The 17204-nt window shown below is 37.2% G+C and overlaps 2 protein-coding genes across 2 annotated transcripts in view; both read left to right on the plus strand.

The window, feature by feature from the left end:
* Window positions 1–8993, plus strand: part of LOC101641114 (transmembrane serine protease 11F) — a 40920-nt gene extending 31927 nt beyond the window's left edge. Inside the window, exons 6-9 of the mRNA XM_030888558.1 lie at window positions 3531–3732; window positions 6544–6803; window positions 8213–8355; window positions 8832–8993. Coding sequence (XP_030744418.1) covers window positions 3531–3732; window positions 6544–6803; window positions 8213–8355; window positions 8832–8993 — 767 coding nt within the window. The remainder of the gene's footprint in view (window positions 1–3530; window positions 3733–6543; window positions 6804–8212; window positions 8356–8831) is intronic.
* Window positions 8994–10249: 1256 nt separating this feature from the next.
* The window catches only part of LOC101641422 (transmembrane protease serine 11G-like), a 62959-nt gene continuing 56004 nt past the window's right edge, over window positions 10250–17204 (plus strand). Inside the window, exon 1 of the mRNA XM_045284063.1 lies at window positions 10250–10406. Within this exon, the coding sequence (XP_045139998.1) occupies window positions 10250–10406 (157 nt within the window). The remainder of the gene's footprint in view (window positions 10407–17204) is intronic.

Below are 17204 nucleotides of genomic sequence, written 5' to 3' on the forward strand. Positions count from 1 at the left end.
ATTGGGGGCTCGTATAACTCTTAACACAATCCATACATCCATCCATTGTGTCAAGCACATTTGTACATTTGCTGCCATCATCATTCTCAAAATATTTTCTTTCTACTTGAGCCCTTGGTATCAGCTCCTCATTTTTTCCCCTCCCTTCCCGCCCCACCTCTCTCATGGACCCTTGATAATTTATAAATTATTACAATTTTGTCATATCTCACACCGTCCAGAACACTTATCTCTATTCCGTGACATATCACTTTTTCTATTTTGTCCTTCCATGCCATGTGCATTTTATCTCCATAATGGCATTCTGCGGACCACTGGCCAGCCAATTTGTTGCACTGTGGTTGAATGCTGCTATGATGCTGGACGCTATGTCACTGATACTTCAAATGCCAGCAAGTTCACTCAAGGGGAAAGTTTTAGCAGAGCTTCTAGACTAAGGACAGACAACAAAGAAAAAATAGGTTGTCCAATTTTGAGGAATTGGCCACTAAAAACTCCAAGCCTCTAATTGTGATAATGAAAGATTCTATGGGCAAAATCTTGAATGATGCAGGCAGCATCACTTGATGGAAAGAATACGCAGATTCATAGTACTAAAACGGACTAGTCAGCCGTCAATCATTTCAAGAACCAATGGTGCTGAAGGAAGACTCTCAAGCTGGCCTAAAAGCATTAGCTAAAAACAATGTTTCAGCAAGCTGATGAAGTTCTGAAAGTACTTACTTGTCTATTACAGAAATTTGGAAGACAAGTACATGGCCAATTCATTGGAAGTGATTCATATTTGTCCCCTTTCCAAAGAAAGGTGACCCAACAGAATGCTCCAATTACAGAATATCATTGATATCACATGCAAGTAAAACTTTGCTGGAGATCATCCATCAACAATTGCAAGAAATCTAGAAGTAATCTACTGGGCCAACTGATTGGAAAAGATTCATATTTGTAACTATTCAAAAGAAAGGTGGTGCCTTTCTTTATTATATCATTAATTTCTCATGCAAGCAAAATGTTGGGAAGATCATTCAACAACAGTTGTAGCAGTACATTGACAGGGAGCTGACAGACATTCAGGATGAATTCAGAAGAGGAATTAGAACAAGAGAATACTTATGTTTTATTGACTAGGCAAAGAAATTCAACAGTGTGGATCATATCAAACCATGCACAGCCTTGAGAAGAATCAGAATTCCAGAACACTTCATTGTACTCATTTGGAATCTGTACATGGATCAAGAGGCAGTCATTTAAACAGAGCAAGGGACTACTACATGGTTTAAAATCATGAAAGATGTGTATCAGGGTTTTATTTTCTCACCATATTTATTCAAACTGTATACCGAACAAAGAAGCTGGACTGTATGAAGAAGTTGGCTTCAAGATTGGAGGAAGGCTTATTAATATTCTGAGTTAAGCATATGATATGACCTTAAGGAGGGGTTGAAGCAGTTGCTGATGAGGGTCAATAACTCATTGTAAAGGAAAGCAAAATCCTCACCAATGAGAAAATAGGTCACATCACAACAAATGGAGAAAAGATTAAAGTTTTCAGGGATTTCATCTTGTTTGGATCTATAATCAATGCTCACAAGATCTTATAAGAGTGTTTAAGAGCAAGGAAGTCATTTTGCAGATTAAGGTGGATCTGATCCAAGCAATGGTATTGTTAGTCCCTTCATATGCCTGTGAAAGTTGGACATTGAATAAGGAAGAAAGAAAGAGTCTATACATTTGAATGGTAGCTCCGATGAGTAATATTGAGAGTGCAGTGGGCTGCCAAAGGGATGGACAGGTTTATTGTGCAGGAAGGACAGTCAGAGTGCTCCTAGAAGGGAGGGGCAGAAGAAGTTGTCTCAGGTATTTTGGACACATTATCAGGACAGATTAATCCCTGGAGAAGGACATTATGCTGGGAAAGTAGAAGGGCAGTGACAAAGAGGAAGACCCTTGACAAGACAGGTTGACAGTGGCTGCAACAATGGACCCAAACATAACAACAATTGTGAGGCTAGTGCAGGGCCAAGGAGACACTTCATTCTGTTCCACTCAGGGTCGCTATGAGTTAGAATTGCCTTGATGACATCTAACCACCTGACATTCTGTAACTAGTCCAGCAAATACCATTATGATAAATGGAGAAAAGATTGAAGTTGTTAAGGATTTCATTTTACTTTGATCCACAGTCAAGTTCAAGGAAACAGCAGACAAGAAATCACATGGCTTACTGCATTGGGTGAATCAGCTTCAAAAGACCTCTTTAAAATGTAAAAGAGGCTAAAATGTCACTTTGAGGTCTAAGGTGCACCCAACCCAAGCCACAGTCTTTTCAATAGTCTCCCGTGCATGTGAAAGCTAGAAAACAAATAAGGAAGGCCAAAAAAGAATTCATGTGTTTGAAGTAAGATGTTATCAAAGAATATTGAAAATATGAGGAACAGCCAGAAGAACAAATCTGTCTTGGAAGAAGTATAGTCAGAATGCTTCTTTGTCTCACATCCTTTGCTATCAGGAAAGAGAAGTCCCTGGTTTGGCAAAGCAAAGGATCAACAAAAACAACAACAAAATAAGACCTTCCAAGAGACGGGTTGACACAGTCGCTGGCAACAAGAGACTCAAACTATTGTGAGGATGGTATAAGACTGGAAATTGTTTTCTTCTTTTATACTTAGGGTTGTTGCCTAAGTACTGTCTTGAGGGCACCTAACAACAGTATAGCATTCCATAAGGCGTTCTGGTGATACAGTGCTTAAGTGATCAGCTGCTAAGTGAAAGGTCCATTGTTTGAATCCACTCATAGCTCCATGGAAGGAAGGTATGGCAAAGATTCACAGTCTAAAAACCCTCTAGAGCTATGGATCACTGGGCCTATCATAGAGTCAATGAAAGTTCATTATTTTTATTTTTTTCACATTCTAGTTTAATCCAATAACATAAAAACACTTGTATGCATTCTTATCATAGCATTTTTAGGTTGTAGTTTGCTGTTTCCATTACATTGAGGCCATGTTTTTTGCACATCTTTTTCATGCACATCTTTGTACATGTTTTCTAAAATTGCTGTTCTGTAAAAACTAATCTTTAGGAATATATTTGCCTCCCAGGCACCCTTTCATAAACATCTGACTAAAGTGTTGGGTTTTATATTACTTAGTTATTCATTTTTGGAATTGAAAATATAAATATAGAGTCAGTTTTTCTCAGTAGACGATGTGTGAAGTCTTTGTAGCCTCTCTACCTTGAGGGCTGACACATCCACCTCGGAAATCAAGAATTGAAACTTAGATTAATTTATTCTGTTCTTTTCCCATTTACAAGGCTCAGCATACACTTCGATAAGTATGCAGTTCTGCTGAAATGCACAGGGTTAATACGATCCTGTGCAATAACCTCGGAGTCTGAGAGCCAGAAATGTGTTCAAGATTAGCGGTGGCAATGGTTTGAAACCCTAAGTATCTCCACCCAAGCAAATCAAGATAATGCTTTCTTCTCTCTCCTTTACAAAAACAAGCTCATATGAATTTCTCTGACAGGCTGTGGGATAAGGATGACAAATTCAAATATGCCAATACCATCGTCCTCTTCTATGGAAAGAATTGTTCATGGCAGAGAAACAGCGATCGATGGGGAGTGGCCGTGGCAAGCCAGCCTCCAGCTCAAAGGGGCGGGCCATCAGTGCGGGGCCAGCCTCATCAGTAACACCTGGCTCCTCACGGCAGCCCATTGCTTCCGAAAGTACGTTCACCTGCTCTGGTCCCCTAAGTAGCTTACCCTTTTAATATATTTCTCACCATATTCTTCCTGCCCCCTTCTCAATGGCTGATTCTTGGTGTATATATCTTTTGTGGTTATCACCTATATTTCTTGGCATTTTCAGGATCTTACTGTGCCATGTTCCTGACTGCAGCGTGAATTCTGTGTGTGTAAAGACATACCGTCATCCAAATAACAAGTTGAATCTCTTCCCTCAACTCAAGGAGACACTTAGTTGTTTCTACTTGTTTGTTTTACATTCAGTTAGCAGCTGAGTGACCCACCATGGCCTTTCTCTCCAAAGTAACACCTCCATCCTTAGAGGTGTTCACACAATCCTTTGTTTTGGTGTATCACTGCTTTGGTGAAAATATCATCCACTTTGGTTTACAACATCTCTGTTTATGTAGATTAAAAGATCACAACAACAGAACAGAATGCCAATTATTAGTGTAGGATGTCACCAATAAAAGTTGAAATACCTATTTCAGCATGCCCACTGTCACTTCTCTGTGCAGATAGACTTACAGTGGAATACCACCAATATGTCAGGTTCTTATTGCTCCTAAAAGGACGTGATTCACTACCATAGTAATCCCTCATGTAAGAGGAAATCCCCTTTTGGGATTATTCTCTGTGTAATTTCCTTCTACATAATTGCATTACACACGGGGAAATTCAAGTTTCTTTATATTTTAAATCATTTTTTTACTGGGGAAGAAAGCGAGATAAAGAGATGACAGGACTCAATGTGATTTGCTTGTGATACAACTTTGTGAAGGAGAACAGAACCCGTGTAAAGGAAAAGTCTGCAGTCTAATAAGAAACCAACCAGACCGGAGGAAAGGGCGGTGGGACCTCTAAGAGCATGATGACATCTTAGAGTTTTGTGTAGCCTTTGCGTATTGGACTGGGCTGGGTGTGTTGGGTGGAGAAGCAACCCTGAGTACACAGAAGTGCCCCTTGAGTAGACAAAATGCACTCGCAGTAAGGTCGAGCTAGTAAACAGCCAATGAGTAAATCATAAAATGATAATGACTCAAAGATGTGACACAGAAGGAAAATGCCTATCAGAGTGCAGATTATCCAAAAGAAATAACATGAAGTTCTGCATGTTTCACTGAGTTATAGGAATAAAAGAACACGGAGTTTCTAATGTTCATAGAATAAGAACTGTGGAAATTGTGTAGCACCTACTATGACCGTTAACCCAAATAAATAAAGACCGGAAATTCCATTTAGTGACCAGCTGTTTTGTTAACTTAGAGAATTTTGGAGGTACTTTACATGCTCATTTGCCTCATCATTGTTTTTTATCTTTTTTCTCTCAAAGTCATTAGCTGCAAATTATCTCACCACAGGGACTTTTGAGGAGAATATCCACAACAGTATTAAAACCCACTGCTATGGAGTTGATTCGAAAGTATAGGGAGTTTATACAGGGTTTCTGAACCTGTAATTTTTTACTGGAACAGACACCTCCATATTTCTCCCAAAGAACAGCTGGTGGGTTAGAATCACCATCCATGTGATTTGTCTCTTGATGCTTATCCAATAGCAGGTGCCCCCCAGTAGGCTCCAACTCATAGTGACCCTACGTAAAAGGGGACAGGAAATTGACCTACCCCATTCTCACGATTGTTATGTTTGAGGTCATTGCTTTGGTCACTATGTCAATCAGCTCTTGCATGGTCTTCCTTTCATTTATTTATTTATTTATTTATTTATTTATCTGTTTTCTTGCTAACTTTCCTCTATACCTCATAGTCTTCCTTTTTTGTTTACTTATTTTCTTGCTAACTTTCCACTATACCAAGCATGATGTCCTTTTTAAGGGATTTCTCCCTCCTGATAACATGTCCTCAGTATGTGAGACAAAGTCTCACTATCCTCCCTTCTAAGGAACATTCTGACTGCACTTCTTCCAAGATAGACTAACGTGTTCTTCCGACAGTCCGTGCTAATTTCAATATTTTTCTCTAACACCATCATTCAGATACATCAAGTATTCTTTCTGCCTCTTTTATCCATTGTCTAACTCCACATGCATATGAAACCATTGAAAACACTATAGCTTAGTCCTCAGAGTGATATACTTGCTCATTATCATTTTAAAGGTCTTTTACAGTAGATTTGCCCAATGTGATACATCTTTTGACTTCTTATCTGCTGCTTCCATGAGTGTTGATTATGGATCAAGTAAAATAAAAGCTTTGATAGCTTTAATATTTTCTCTATTTTTCAGGATGTAGTTTATTGGCTCAGTTGTGAGGACTTTTACTTTTGTTTTATTTATCCACATTGAAAACCCAAGTCTACTGGCAATTGAGTTGATTGTGACTCATTTCAATTCTCTATAGGATTTCAAAAGCTGTAAATCTTTAATGGGGAAGGGAGCCTCATCTTTTTCACAAGGAGCTGCTATTGGGCTTGAACTACCAGTCTTTTTGGTCAAGAGTCTAACACAGTGGTTCTCAACTTGTGGGTTGTGACCCCTTTGGGGGTTGAACGACCCTTTCACAGGGGTCGCCTGATTAATAACAGTAGCAAAATTACAGTTGTGAAGTAGCAACAAAAATCATTTTATGGTTGGGGGGTCCCCACAACATGAGGAACTGTATTAAAGGGTCATGGCAAGAGGAAGGTTGGAAACCACTGACTCTAACACTCACCTGACAATGCCACCAAGCCTCCCTACAATAGCTGGGAATAAATACAGTCTCAATTATTTTTATAAGATGAAATTAATCATGACAAATTATATCCATTTATTCATTTACTTATTTATTGCAGAAATAAAGACCCAAGTCAATGGGTTGTAACTTTTGGTATAACTATAACACCACCTGAAGTTAAACGGAATGTGAAAAAAATTATCATTCATGAAAATTACCACAGAGAAACAAATGAAAATGACATTGCCTTGGCCCAGCTTGCTACTAGAGTTGAGTTTTCCAGTATAGTCCAAAGAGTCTGTCTTCCAGAATCATCTATAAAGTTACCAGCTAAATCAAGTGTATTTGTTACAGGATTTGGATCCATTGTAGATGATGGTGAGTATTACAATTTCACTTACTTAACACAATTTCATCTTGAGATCTAACAAGCTGTTCTACAAAATAGTTTATGCTTTTAATAAAGATTATATTTATGTTTCCAGTGCATATGGTGCAGGACAGGATCAGGGCTATGGATTAAAAAATAAAAGGAACAGTTCATAGTTAATTGGAGAAAGGGTGAGAAATGAAAGAAACTAATACAGAAGAAAAGAATTGATTGTGCTAGGTGGTGTAAGGAGGGATACAATCCTATGGCAAAACAGGGGAGTAAATAATTTAAAATTATATACTCCAAGATATGAATATAATTGGTTAGCATAAATTTTAAGCCACAATCATAATAACAGTTATTTTGTTTGTATGTTTTGTTTTGTTTTACTTAAGTAAAACAATTTTTAGTAAGGATTTGTGATGGTCATAACAAGAAAAGGCTTTGTGAATATTTTGTGAATTTTTATTTTGGTTGATTAATAGAATATGTATTTGCTTCCTTTGTCTTATATCCCAAGGGTGTTAAAAACATCAATTCTATGAAATTTAGAAACTTTAGTCTAGATATTAAGATTTCTAGATATGAGTTCACTTCAGAAGATAAATATTATGCTTGAAAATTTAAGGTGAGAGCTAAATTTTTTTAGGTTTCATCAATGATAGGCATTAGAAGATAAATTCCAATATTCCTTAATCAAGCTTTTTTTTTAAGAGAACACTTTTGCATTTTAAAAATTCCAAATACTCCCTGCATTTGAATTCGATGTTTTTTCCTCCTCCTTGACCTCAGATTCGCAGGTAGCACCAATAAGGAAACGTTAGCCACCTCCTTCCTTGTACTCAGTATCCAACTTTCTTTCTTATCAAAATGTCCATGTGCTGTTTTCATCTTCTCCCTTTTTGGCCCTATACTGTAACATCATTAGATGGCTGGTATATATCTAGTATTTGTTTCTCTATGAAATAACTCCAAATAGCAGATTACCCCTTAATTTGCATGGGCTTGTGTCCTGATTTATACGCAAATACCTTTTGGGTAATCAATGAACCATCCTCAGTAGTTTCTTTATATAAAAAACATTGCAGTTGAACAAAATAAGATCAAGTGAATAATTTGATTGTGAATCTAATAGAACTCTCTCCTCATAAAAATGCATGCGTATGTATTCACATGAAATCTTGCACACAGTTTTATGGAACCCAATGACCTTTGAAGATCTAGACATATGAGTTAATGCTGGGGTATATAGGATTATCTTTCCTTGTACAGAGACATTTATCACATGGAGAGTGAAATTCTGGTAATTATTCATTGAATGTTCATAAAATCATCTTTGTTTTTGCTCCTAGGAATGTATGTCTTATATGCAGTTTTATTTGAAAACCATGTTTCTTTTTCTTTTGTAAAATAGGACCTACACAAAATACACTTCGCCAAGCCAGGGTAGAAACCATAAGCACTGAAGTATGTAACAGAAAGGATGTGTATGATGGAATGATAACTCGAGGGATGCTGTGTGCAGGGTTCATGGAAGGAAAAGTAGATGCTTGCAAGGTAAGTCTGAAGAAAATGCCAATACTCTTACAGGAAATTTTCGTGTCAGTTTCCTTGAACTATTTTTACCATAGATTTTACCTAAGAGAGAAGGAAATGGTATCTGAACTGCAACCAAGCTAATATTAACGTTCAAAAGAAATCATCGAACTTTACAATCTATACTCATAAATACTAATCACATACTTAACATTTGATAAACTGCATGCTTCTAAATTGTGCATTCTATATTTGCTCTAGCAAGAAAAAAATGTAAGGATTATAAGCCAGAAATAATGTAACTATCTTACATGAGTGGCTTATTAAAAAGCAAAGCACTTTAGAGTTTAGCACAAAATATTAACTCAACCAAGAAAAACATTATAATGAGCCTCATCTGACTTTATATTCTATGTGCTAATTTCCCTTTCTTCCCGTGGAAGAGAAATTAATTAAATCAGAGTTAATATTTCAAATGCATATTTGTTTTTCTGCAGGGAGATTCTGGCGGACCTCTGGTTTATCCTGATAAACGTGACATCTGGTACCTTGTTGGTATAGTAAGTTGGGGACAATCATGTGCTCTTCCCAAAAAACCTGGAGTCTACACAAGAGTGACTAAGTATCGAGACTGGATTGCCTCAAAGACCGGCATCTAGGGTGAAGTTTCTATGAAGTACAACCATGGCACACCGTGTTCAAACTCTTCCATGTGTTATTGATGTTCATGTGGTTGCCATCAATGCCTTTCCTGGGGATCAAGAAGCTCTTCAGACTCAAAACAATCTGAAATCGTGATGTGATGGCCTTTATGTATATATGACCCCAGCTCTGTCTCTACCACAAGCGAAGCAAACACAGTGAATGACCCATAGCACTGACTCTTCATTCACACACAGAGAAAAACTTGTTCCTGATACTGCTATGGTTTCCCCTCAATGGAAGTGGGGGAACATCATCATCAATAGGAGATGAAGAGCTACCAGTGTTGTCAAAATTTTACCTCATCTAGCACCTGGAACACCTGGGATTCTTCTAGTTAAAAATCATACTGACATCTTGACTGGAGATCCAGGTCTTCAAGATTCTAGGACTGGTGCTTTACTGACCATCCCATGGCTAGAACGGAGAAACAAAGGTTTTTCTCTACAGATTGAACTCTAACCTGGGTAAATACCCAATGAAGCAGAACACAATCATTATGGTACAAAAGTTGCTATCTTAAAAAGTGTTTTTCAATGTATCTGAACTTGCTCTTCACATTGAGCTATACATACAAGCACTAACTTCAGGAAGTTTATTGTTAGAAGTATTTCTAATTTATTCAACAGTATCTTGTGCTTTTAGGATGTATGTAAATTGGAGTTAGGCCAGAAAACAAGAAAATAACTTTTGGAGGCAGTTTTTCATGAATATAATGAAGATACAAAGATTGGATGGGACCAAAGCTAGGAGAGAAATGGTTTTAAATGAATAGTAACAGGCCTCAGACTCTCCCTTTCTAGATTTTTGGTGGAATTAGATGTCCAATTATTATTTAAACAAATTACATTGGTGGATAGTAACTAGTTCATTATAGGCCAGATATATGTCAGAATATCAGATTGAAAACACTGATTTTTTAAAAAGCATTTATGACAATGCTTGGCATTTATACATGTTAATATACTGGAAAGGAATATTTTATTTTGATAATAAAAAGTAAGCTTTGTCTAAAATGATAAATGAACTTTCATTTATCAAATAAGTTAATGATTTTTGGAGCCTAAATACAGCATGGAGTCTAATGAATGATGATTGTAGTGGTGGAAATACAGAACTGTCTGAGTTTGAATTTTGCCTCTGACACCTATAAACTATGTGTCCTTGCCCTCAAGTACTTAATCTCCCTGTGTATTAGCTCTTGGTCTCTGCGATGGAGATAAAGAAATGTTATCTACCTCCTGTGACTGTTACAAGGATTATCTGCATCACCAGAAGTAAAGCACGTTGGCGAGTATCTGCACCAGTGGGCTCTCCGTGTTTCCGCTTGGTGGCCGCTGAGTTGATTCAGACGCATGATGACGCCTTGTGTACAGAGTAGCATGGCTCCATAGACAACTGACTAAACCAATGGCTTTTAAATATGTTTATTGGCCGAGCGTGGTGTATGGCAGACAGTCCTTCATGTTCCTATTGAAATGAGAAATACTCTTTGTATAATTTAGTGAAATTAATTAGCATTAATTTGCTGTTGATTTAGGAGAAACCTAAAATTTATCTGTAACAAACTTTTTTTTTGACTGGCATGAAATCAAGGCCACGAAGAATATTCACAAGATTATATATAGGACTTTTACAAAACACGTATTCTACACGATGCCCCCCTGGGATCCACGGGAACTACTCTCTCCCCACTTCTCCCGCGTCATCACACCCCACAGGTGCGCACCCCTTCGTGGGCTCGGTGGTCCATCAGCATCGCTGTCAGGTCCCCTAGCCAGAGCTCTTCTCTCTCCTAGAACGCAGTTCCTTCTCACGTGCCACTTCCTGGTTAATTCCTCTTCTTCCTCATCATCTCCACAAAGCTCATCAAAATGCATTGTTAGACTCAAAAAAGGCGGAAAGTGCATTGTAAACTGATTATCAGTACACAGTGATGCTGTACATGCATTGATTGCAATGAAGTTGTTTGTCTTTTTACAGTGTTAGCGTTTTTATTTAACAGTAGTATTACTTTGTGTGTTGTGGAAAAGATATTTGTGGTTAAAAATGAGATCTGTCACATATTGTGAATGTTTTTTGATATTTACATCTTTTCACAGGAGAACCCTACAACTTGCCTGATTCATTGTTTTAAGAGACAGGTCAAGCTTATTAAGCTGTTAATTAGCCATATAGCACATAATCCTGATATAAATCTTGATAGATTTTGAGTGCTGTGAGAACTAAAGTGTTAGTTATACTAGAACAATATTGGACCACAATTCTTGCCAGTGTTTAACCATCTCCTCATGAAAACTTCATGCTTCAAGAAATATAACAAAGGTTGTTACTATTGGCAATCTACCCTTTCAACTGTGCATACCTATTACTTTTCAATATATTTATTGATAAGAGAGGGGGTATATGCAGACAATCCTTCATGCAATTGTTGAAATGAAAAATAAACTTATAATAATTGAAATTAAAGTCACATTCAGGAGAAACTAAGAAGATTGTCGACATCGGCCTCCTTTTTAAACGGCATGAAATCAAGACAAAGAGGAGTTTTCTCAAGGCTACGGCTAAGACTCTAGCGATGGCCAGCGCCTTAACGGAACTCAGAAACCCTTGAATCTTGTCCAATCCTTTTTACTACCCTTGTCTCAACTGTGTAACCTCAGTAGTCAGGAACATGGCGAATCTATGCATAACTGGAATTAAATTATTAATGTAATTATTACCAGAACGATGTTCTTATTTGCAAAAAAGTGAGGTAAATTAAGTTTACCTCATATTTCACAAGATATGTCATTGAACAAAACCAGCTTCAAATTTAGTATAGAAATATCATTTGATACTATAACCAGCTATACCGAAGTCAATGAAGGATGATTTTTGATGTGAAGTATCGCTGCTAAACTAGTTAATTTGAAAGGTCAGAATATTCCAGGATGAGATTACCACCAACATTTCACATTTTTTCTCACCTATCACATAGGGTTTATAATTAGGAAATCTTAGTAAGCATTGACACGATATAAAGTTAGATACATATCATCATCATTAAAATAAGAAGTAGCAAAGCCTGTTAAAACATCAAATGCTTGTTTATTTCTCTTTGCTTTTTTGATTACTCATTAGCAAAAATATTTTTATGTATAAACAGCTGCTTTTGTAAATGTTCCAATAAATACTCTTTTATATTTTTTGATGTTTTCTATGACTTAAAGCCTTATTTCACCGATAAGAAACCACAAGATTATCCATACATTGGCAAATCTGTCATAATATGGTGGCTTATGTTTTGCTGTGATGCTGAAACTATACCACTTGTCTTTCACATACCAGCAGGGTCAATAAATATGGATATGTCTCAGTAGAGTTTACAGACTAAAAACAGACTGGGAAGAAGGAGTACATTGTCCACTTTTGAAGGATTAAAGACTCAAAGCCTTATGAATAGCAACAGGGCATTGTCAGATATGGTGCAGGGAGATGATCCTCTTAGTTTGAAAGGCACTCAAAATACAACTCAGGAAGAGCTGCCTCTTCAAAGTAGTCAACATGGATGTCATGGATGGAGCAAAGCTTTTCAAACCTTCATTTGCTGATGGGGAATGGGTCACATTGAGAAGAAACAAATGAAAACATTTATGAATGAGGTAGAATGTACTGAAGCATGGATTTGGGAAACTTGGAAATTATCAAAAATAAAATGGAACACATAAAGATCAATCTTCTAGGTATTAGTGAGTTGATTTGTACTAGTATTGGCAATTTTGAGGTTTACAACCATCTGTGTTACAATGCTAGAAATTTCATATTTGAGGGGAATGGTATCTCATTCATCATCAAAAATCAATCTTAAAGAGCGATGTTATCGATGGTATCGTAATATCTGTACACCGACAGGGAAATCTAGTTAATAGATCTATCACTCCAATTTACACCCATCCACTAAAGTGATTAAAAAATTATGGATTCTATCAACTTTTCCGTCTAAAATTGATAAAATAAGAAATCAAGTATAAAGGAATCTGACTGATTTTTGCACATTAATCTTGTATCCTGTCATTTGAATGTTTCCAACCATCTTTATTTTTAAATTTTTGTATATCAGAATTTAATGTAAATTTAATTATAAGTTTAAGTATTAAGTTTTTGAATCATAAGTGTTTAATTATAACTGTTTGATTGACATATAATTCACTTACCATACAATTCATTGGTTTACTAATTTATAGAGCAGTGTAATCATCACCAAAATCAATTTTAGAAAATTTTCTTCATTTTATACTCATAAAATTATACTCCAAATTTCCCATGAACTTCCTCTTTTATAACCCTAAAAAATCTATTAATCCAGTTATTTTCTGTATGTATTGGCCTCTCAAATTTCATATAAATAAAACCACATATACACACACAGAACAAAAAAGAAAATAGAGGGGAAAAAATCTTCAACTCAGAAGAGTAGAAAATAAATAAAAATCAGGAAAAAATTTAAATAGGTCAAAAGGGAGAACAAATGGTAAGGTCTTAAATATTAAGCTGAACTACATGTTCATTAATCCTCTTTCCAAGGTATTCTGTCATTGGGCATGGCTATTCACATCCCTGCTCAATGGTTAGAAATTCTCAGGAGGCTTAATCTATATGCAAACCTTATAAATGGATTTTGGGCTTTCACTGTCATGCATATCTTTCTGCATACTGGATGCTCAGAATTAAAGCTCTAATAGAGTTCCCTGCTCTGATCTTATATTTTATTATTTACATTCCTTGGCCCCACAGACTTGTGTGCTTCTATTGTGTGGACTTAGCTGAAACCTCATTTACATGGCTGCTTGTTTTGAGACTAACCTTTAAGACCCCAGACCCTATTCTTTCTGATAGCTGTGCACCATCAGATTTCATCACCACACTTTGCTGTGGCACCCATATCTTCAATGATCGCTTTATGAGGTCAAGTATCAATGAAGGCCACATCATGAAAACTAAGTTTGCTTAGATTAGGGCTATGATTAAATTTTAATTTAAAATCCATTGACATATCTATGACATATATGCCCATAATCAACTTTAGAGACACCATTATAATTTTATTGAAGAACATAAATCATCCCCATGGGGCATAAAATAATTTTATTGATTTCAAAAATCACTGATATTGAGACAATTTTGATTCATAGATACCCTATAGGATAGGACAGAAATACCTCTGTGAGTTTCTTATACTGTAAAACTTATAAAGAATAGAAAATCTTGTCTTTCTCCTGTAGAGCAGCTGGTGGTTTGAACTGTTGACCTTGAAGTTCAAAGCCCATTTGCAACCACTATGCCACCAGGGTTTCTCATCGTATCATTAATTTAGCCAATATATGTTGTTGTTGATGATGATGTTGTTGGGTGTTATCAAGTCGGTTCTTGCCCATAGTGATTCTATGCACAGCAAAATGAAACACAGGCCCTGCACCATCCTCAAAATTGTTGCTACTCTTGAGCTCATTGTTGCAGCTACTGTGTCAATCCCCTTGAGGATCTTCCCCTTCTCTTTTGCTCCTCTATCTTTCCAAACATGATGTCATTCTCCAGGGATTGGCCTCTCTTGACAGTATATGCCCAAAGTATATAAAACGAAGCCTCACCACCTTAGCCCCTAAGGAGCACTCTGGCCATACTTCTTCCGAGACACATCAATTTGTCCTTTTAGCAGTCCATGGTACTTTCAATATTCTCCAGCACCACAGTTCAAATGTATCCATTCTTCTTCTCTCTTTCTTATTCCCTGTCCAACTTCCACACCCATCTGGAGCATTTGAAAATACTATGGCTTTGGTGAGGTGCACCTTAGTCTTCAAAGAAATATGCAAAATGCCTTTTGATCTCTTGACTGCTGCTTCCATGAGCATTTATTGTGGATCCAAGTAAGAAAAAAATCCTTCACACCTTCAATCTTTCCTCCATTTATTATAATTGATCCAGATGTGAGGTTTTTGGTCTTCTTTGCATTGAGTTGTAATCCTTATCAAAGACTGCATAATCTTTAAAAGCAAGTGTTTCAATTCCTTCTTATTTTCAGTAAGCAATGTTCTGTCATTTGCCTATATTGAAGGTTGTTAATAAGCCCTCCTCCAATCCTGATGCCTTATTTTTATTTATATGTCAGTTCACCTGATTATTTTCTAAGCATACAGATTGTATAAATGTGGTGGAGAGGATCCAATTCTGACACACATCTATCCTGATTTTAAACTATGTAGGATACCCTTGTTCTGTTCTCACAATTGCCTCTTGATCCACATACAGATGGATAATGTTTAACACAATGAGGTGTTTTGGAATTCCCATTCTTCTCAAGGCTATCCATAGTTTGTTATGATCCACATTGGTGAATCCCTTTGCATAGTAGGCGTACCACAAGTAAACATCTTTCTGGTATTCTCTACTTTCAGTCAATACCCATCAGACATCAGCACATCTATACCTTGCTCCATATCCCCTTCTGAATCCAGCCTGAACCTCTGGCAGCTCCCTGTCAATGTACTGCTGAAACTGTTGTTGGAGGATCTTCAGCAAAATTTTACTTGCCTGTGATATTAGTGATATTGTTCTATAATTTGAGCATTTGTTGGGTCACCTTTCTTGGGAATGGGTACAAATATGAATCTCTTACAGTAAGTTGACCAAGTAGCTGTGTACCAAATTTACTGGCCTAGACAGGTAAGTGCTTCCAACTTTCTGTAACATTTCAGTTATTATACCATCAATTCCTGGAGCCTTGTTTTTGACAAATGCTTTCAGTGCAGTTTTAATTTCTTCCTTAATCACCATTGGTTCTTGATATGTTACCTCCTGAAATGGTGGAATGTCTACAAGCCAATAGTATATAAATTTAAATATTGTTGAGAAAAAGACATATGCATGTCTAAGATAACTTTTTAGACTACTGGAATCATACAGAATTAAAACTTAGTGAGAAGACACTATTTATGAAAGCAATGAGGGTTGTAGATAGGAAACAATTGTCAATGGTGCTCATTTGAAAAGGCAAAACTATGCCTCCTAGACTAAAGTTACAATTTATAGGGCAACCGCAACCAAAAAGATTTGAACCAAAGTCCAGACTTCCAAATCCATAACTTTTGGATAGTAGTCATTTGCTTCTTCTCAAGCTAGGTGTCTCAGCCCTAAGTCCAAGGGAATATTTAAGCTCCTTTAATCTTCTACAGATATGTCTAAATAAAATCAGTTGGCTTAGTGGTGGTTCCAGATTGGTTCCTTCTGGTGTGTCCTAGGATAACATCTAAATCCTGCTTGTCTAAAGCACTCAGCCTTGGTCACAAAGAGTTTGATAGAATCTTTGTCAAAAGTGTCTGATTAACATTGGGCCTCCACTCAAGTATTCCCTCAATGCAAGGACACTTTGTTCTATTAAACTGGCATTCCATGATACCCACCTTCCTGACACAATCGCTGAAGACAGATGGGTGCATAAGCAAATGTGGTGAAGAAAGCTGATGGTGCCCAGCTATCAAAAGATATAGCATCTGGGGTCTTAAAAGCTTGAAGATAAACAAGCAGCTGTCTAGCTCAGAAGCAACAAAGCCCACATGCAAGAAGCACACCAGCCCGTGTGATCATGAGGTGTCAAAGGCATCAGGTATCAGGCATCAAAGAACAAAAATTCATATCATTGTGAATAAGAGGGAGTGAGGAGTGGGGACCCAAAGCCTATCTGTAGGTAACTGGGCATCCCCTTACAGAAGAGTCACGGGGAGAAGATGAGCCAGTCAGGGTGCAGTGTAGCAACGATGAAACATACAATTTTTCTCTAGTTCTTAAATGCTTCCTCCCCCCAGTCCCCACCATTATCATGATCACAATTCTCCTTTACAAATGTGGCTAGGCCAGAGGATGTATACTGGTACAGATAGGAACTGGAAACACAGGGAATCCAGGACAGATGACTCCTTCAGGACCAGTGGTGAGAGTGGCAATACTGGGGTGGGGCATGGGGGGTGGTGGAGGGAAGGTGAGGTAGAAAGGGGGAACTGATCACAAGGATCTACATAAAACACCCTCCCTGGGAGATGGACAGCAGAAAAGTGAGTGAAGGGAGACATTGGACAGTGTAAGACATGACAAAATAATAATAATTTATAAATTATCAAGGGTTCATGAGG

The sequence above is a fragment of the Echinops telfairi genome, unplaced genomic scaffold, assembly GCF_000313985.2.
Source record: "Echinops telfairi isolate 266 unplaced genomic scaffold, ASM31398v2 ScPeMD7_7468;HRSCAF=8506_0, whole genome shotgun sequence".
Taxonomy (NCBI): Eukaryota; Metazoa; Chordata; class Mammalia; order Afrosoricida; family Tenrecidae; genus Echinops; species Echinops telfairi.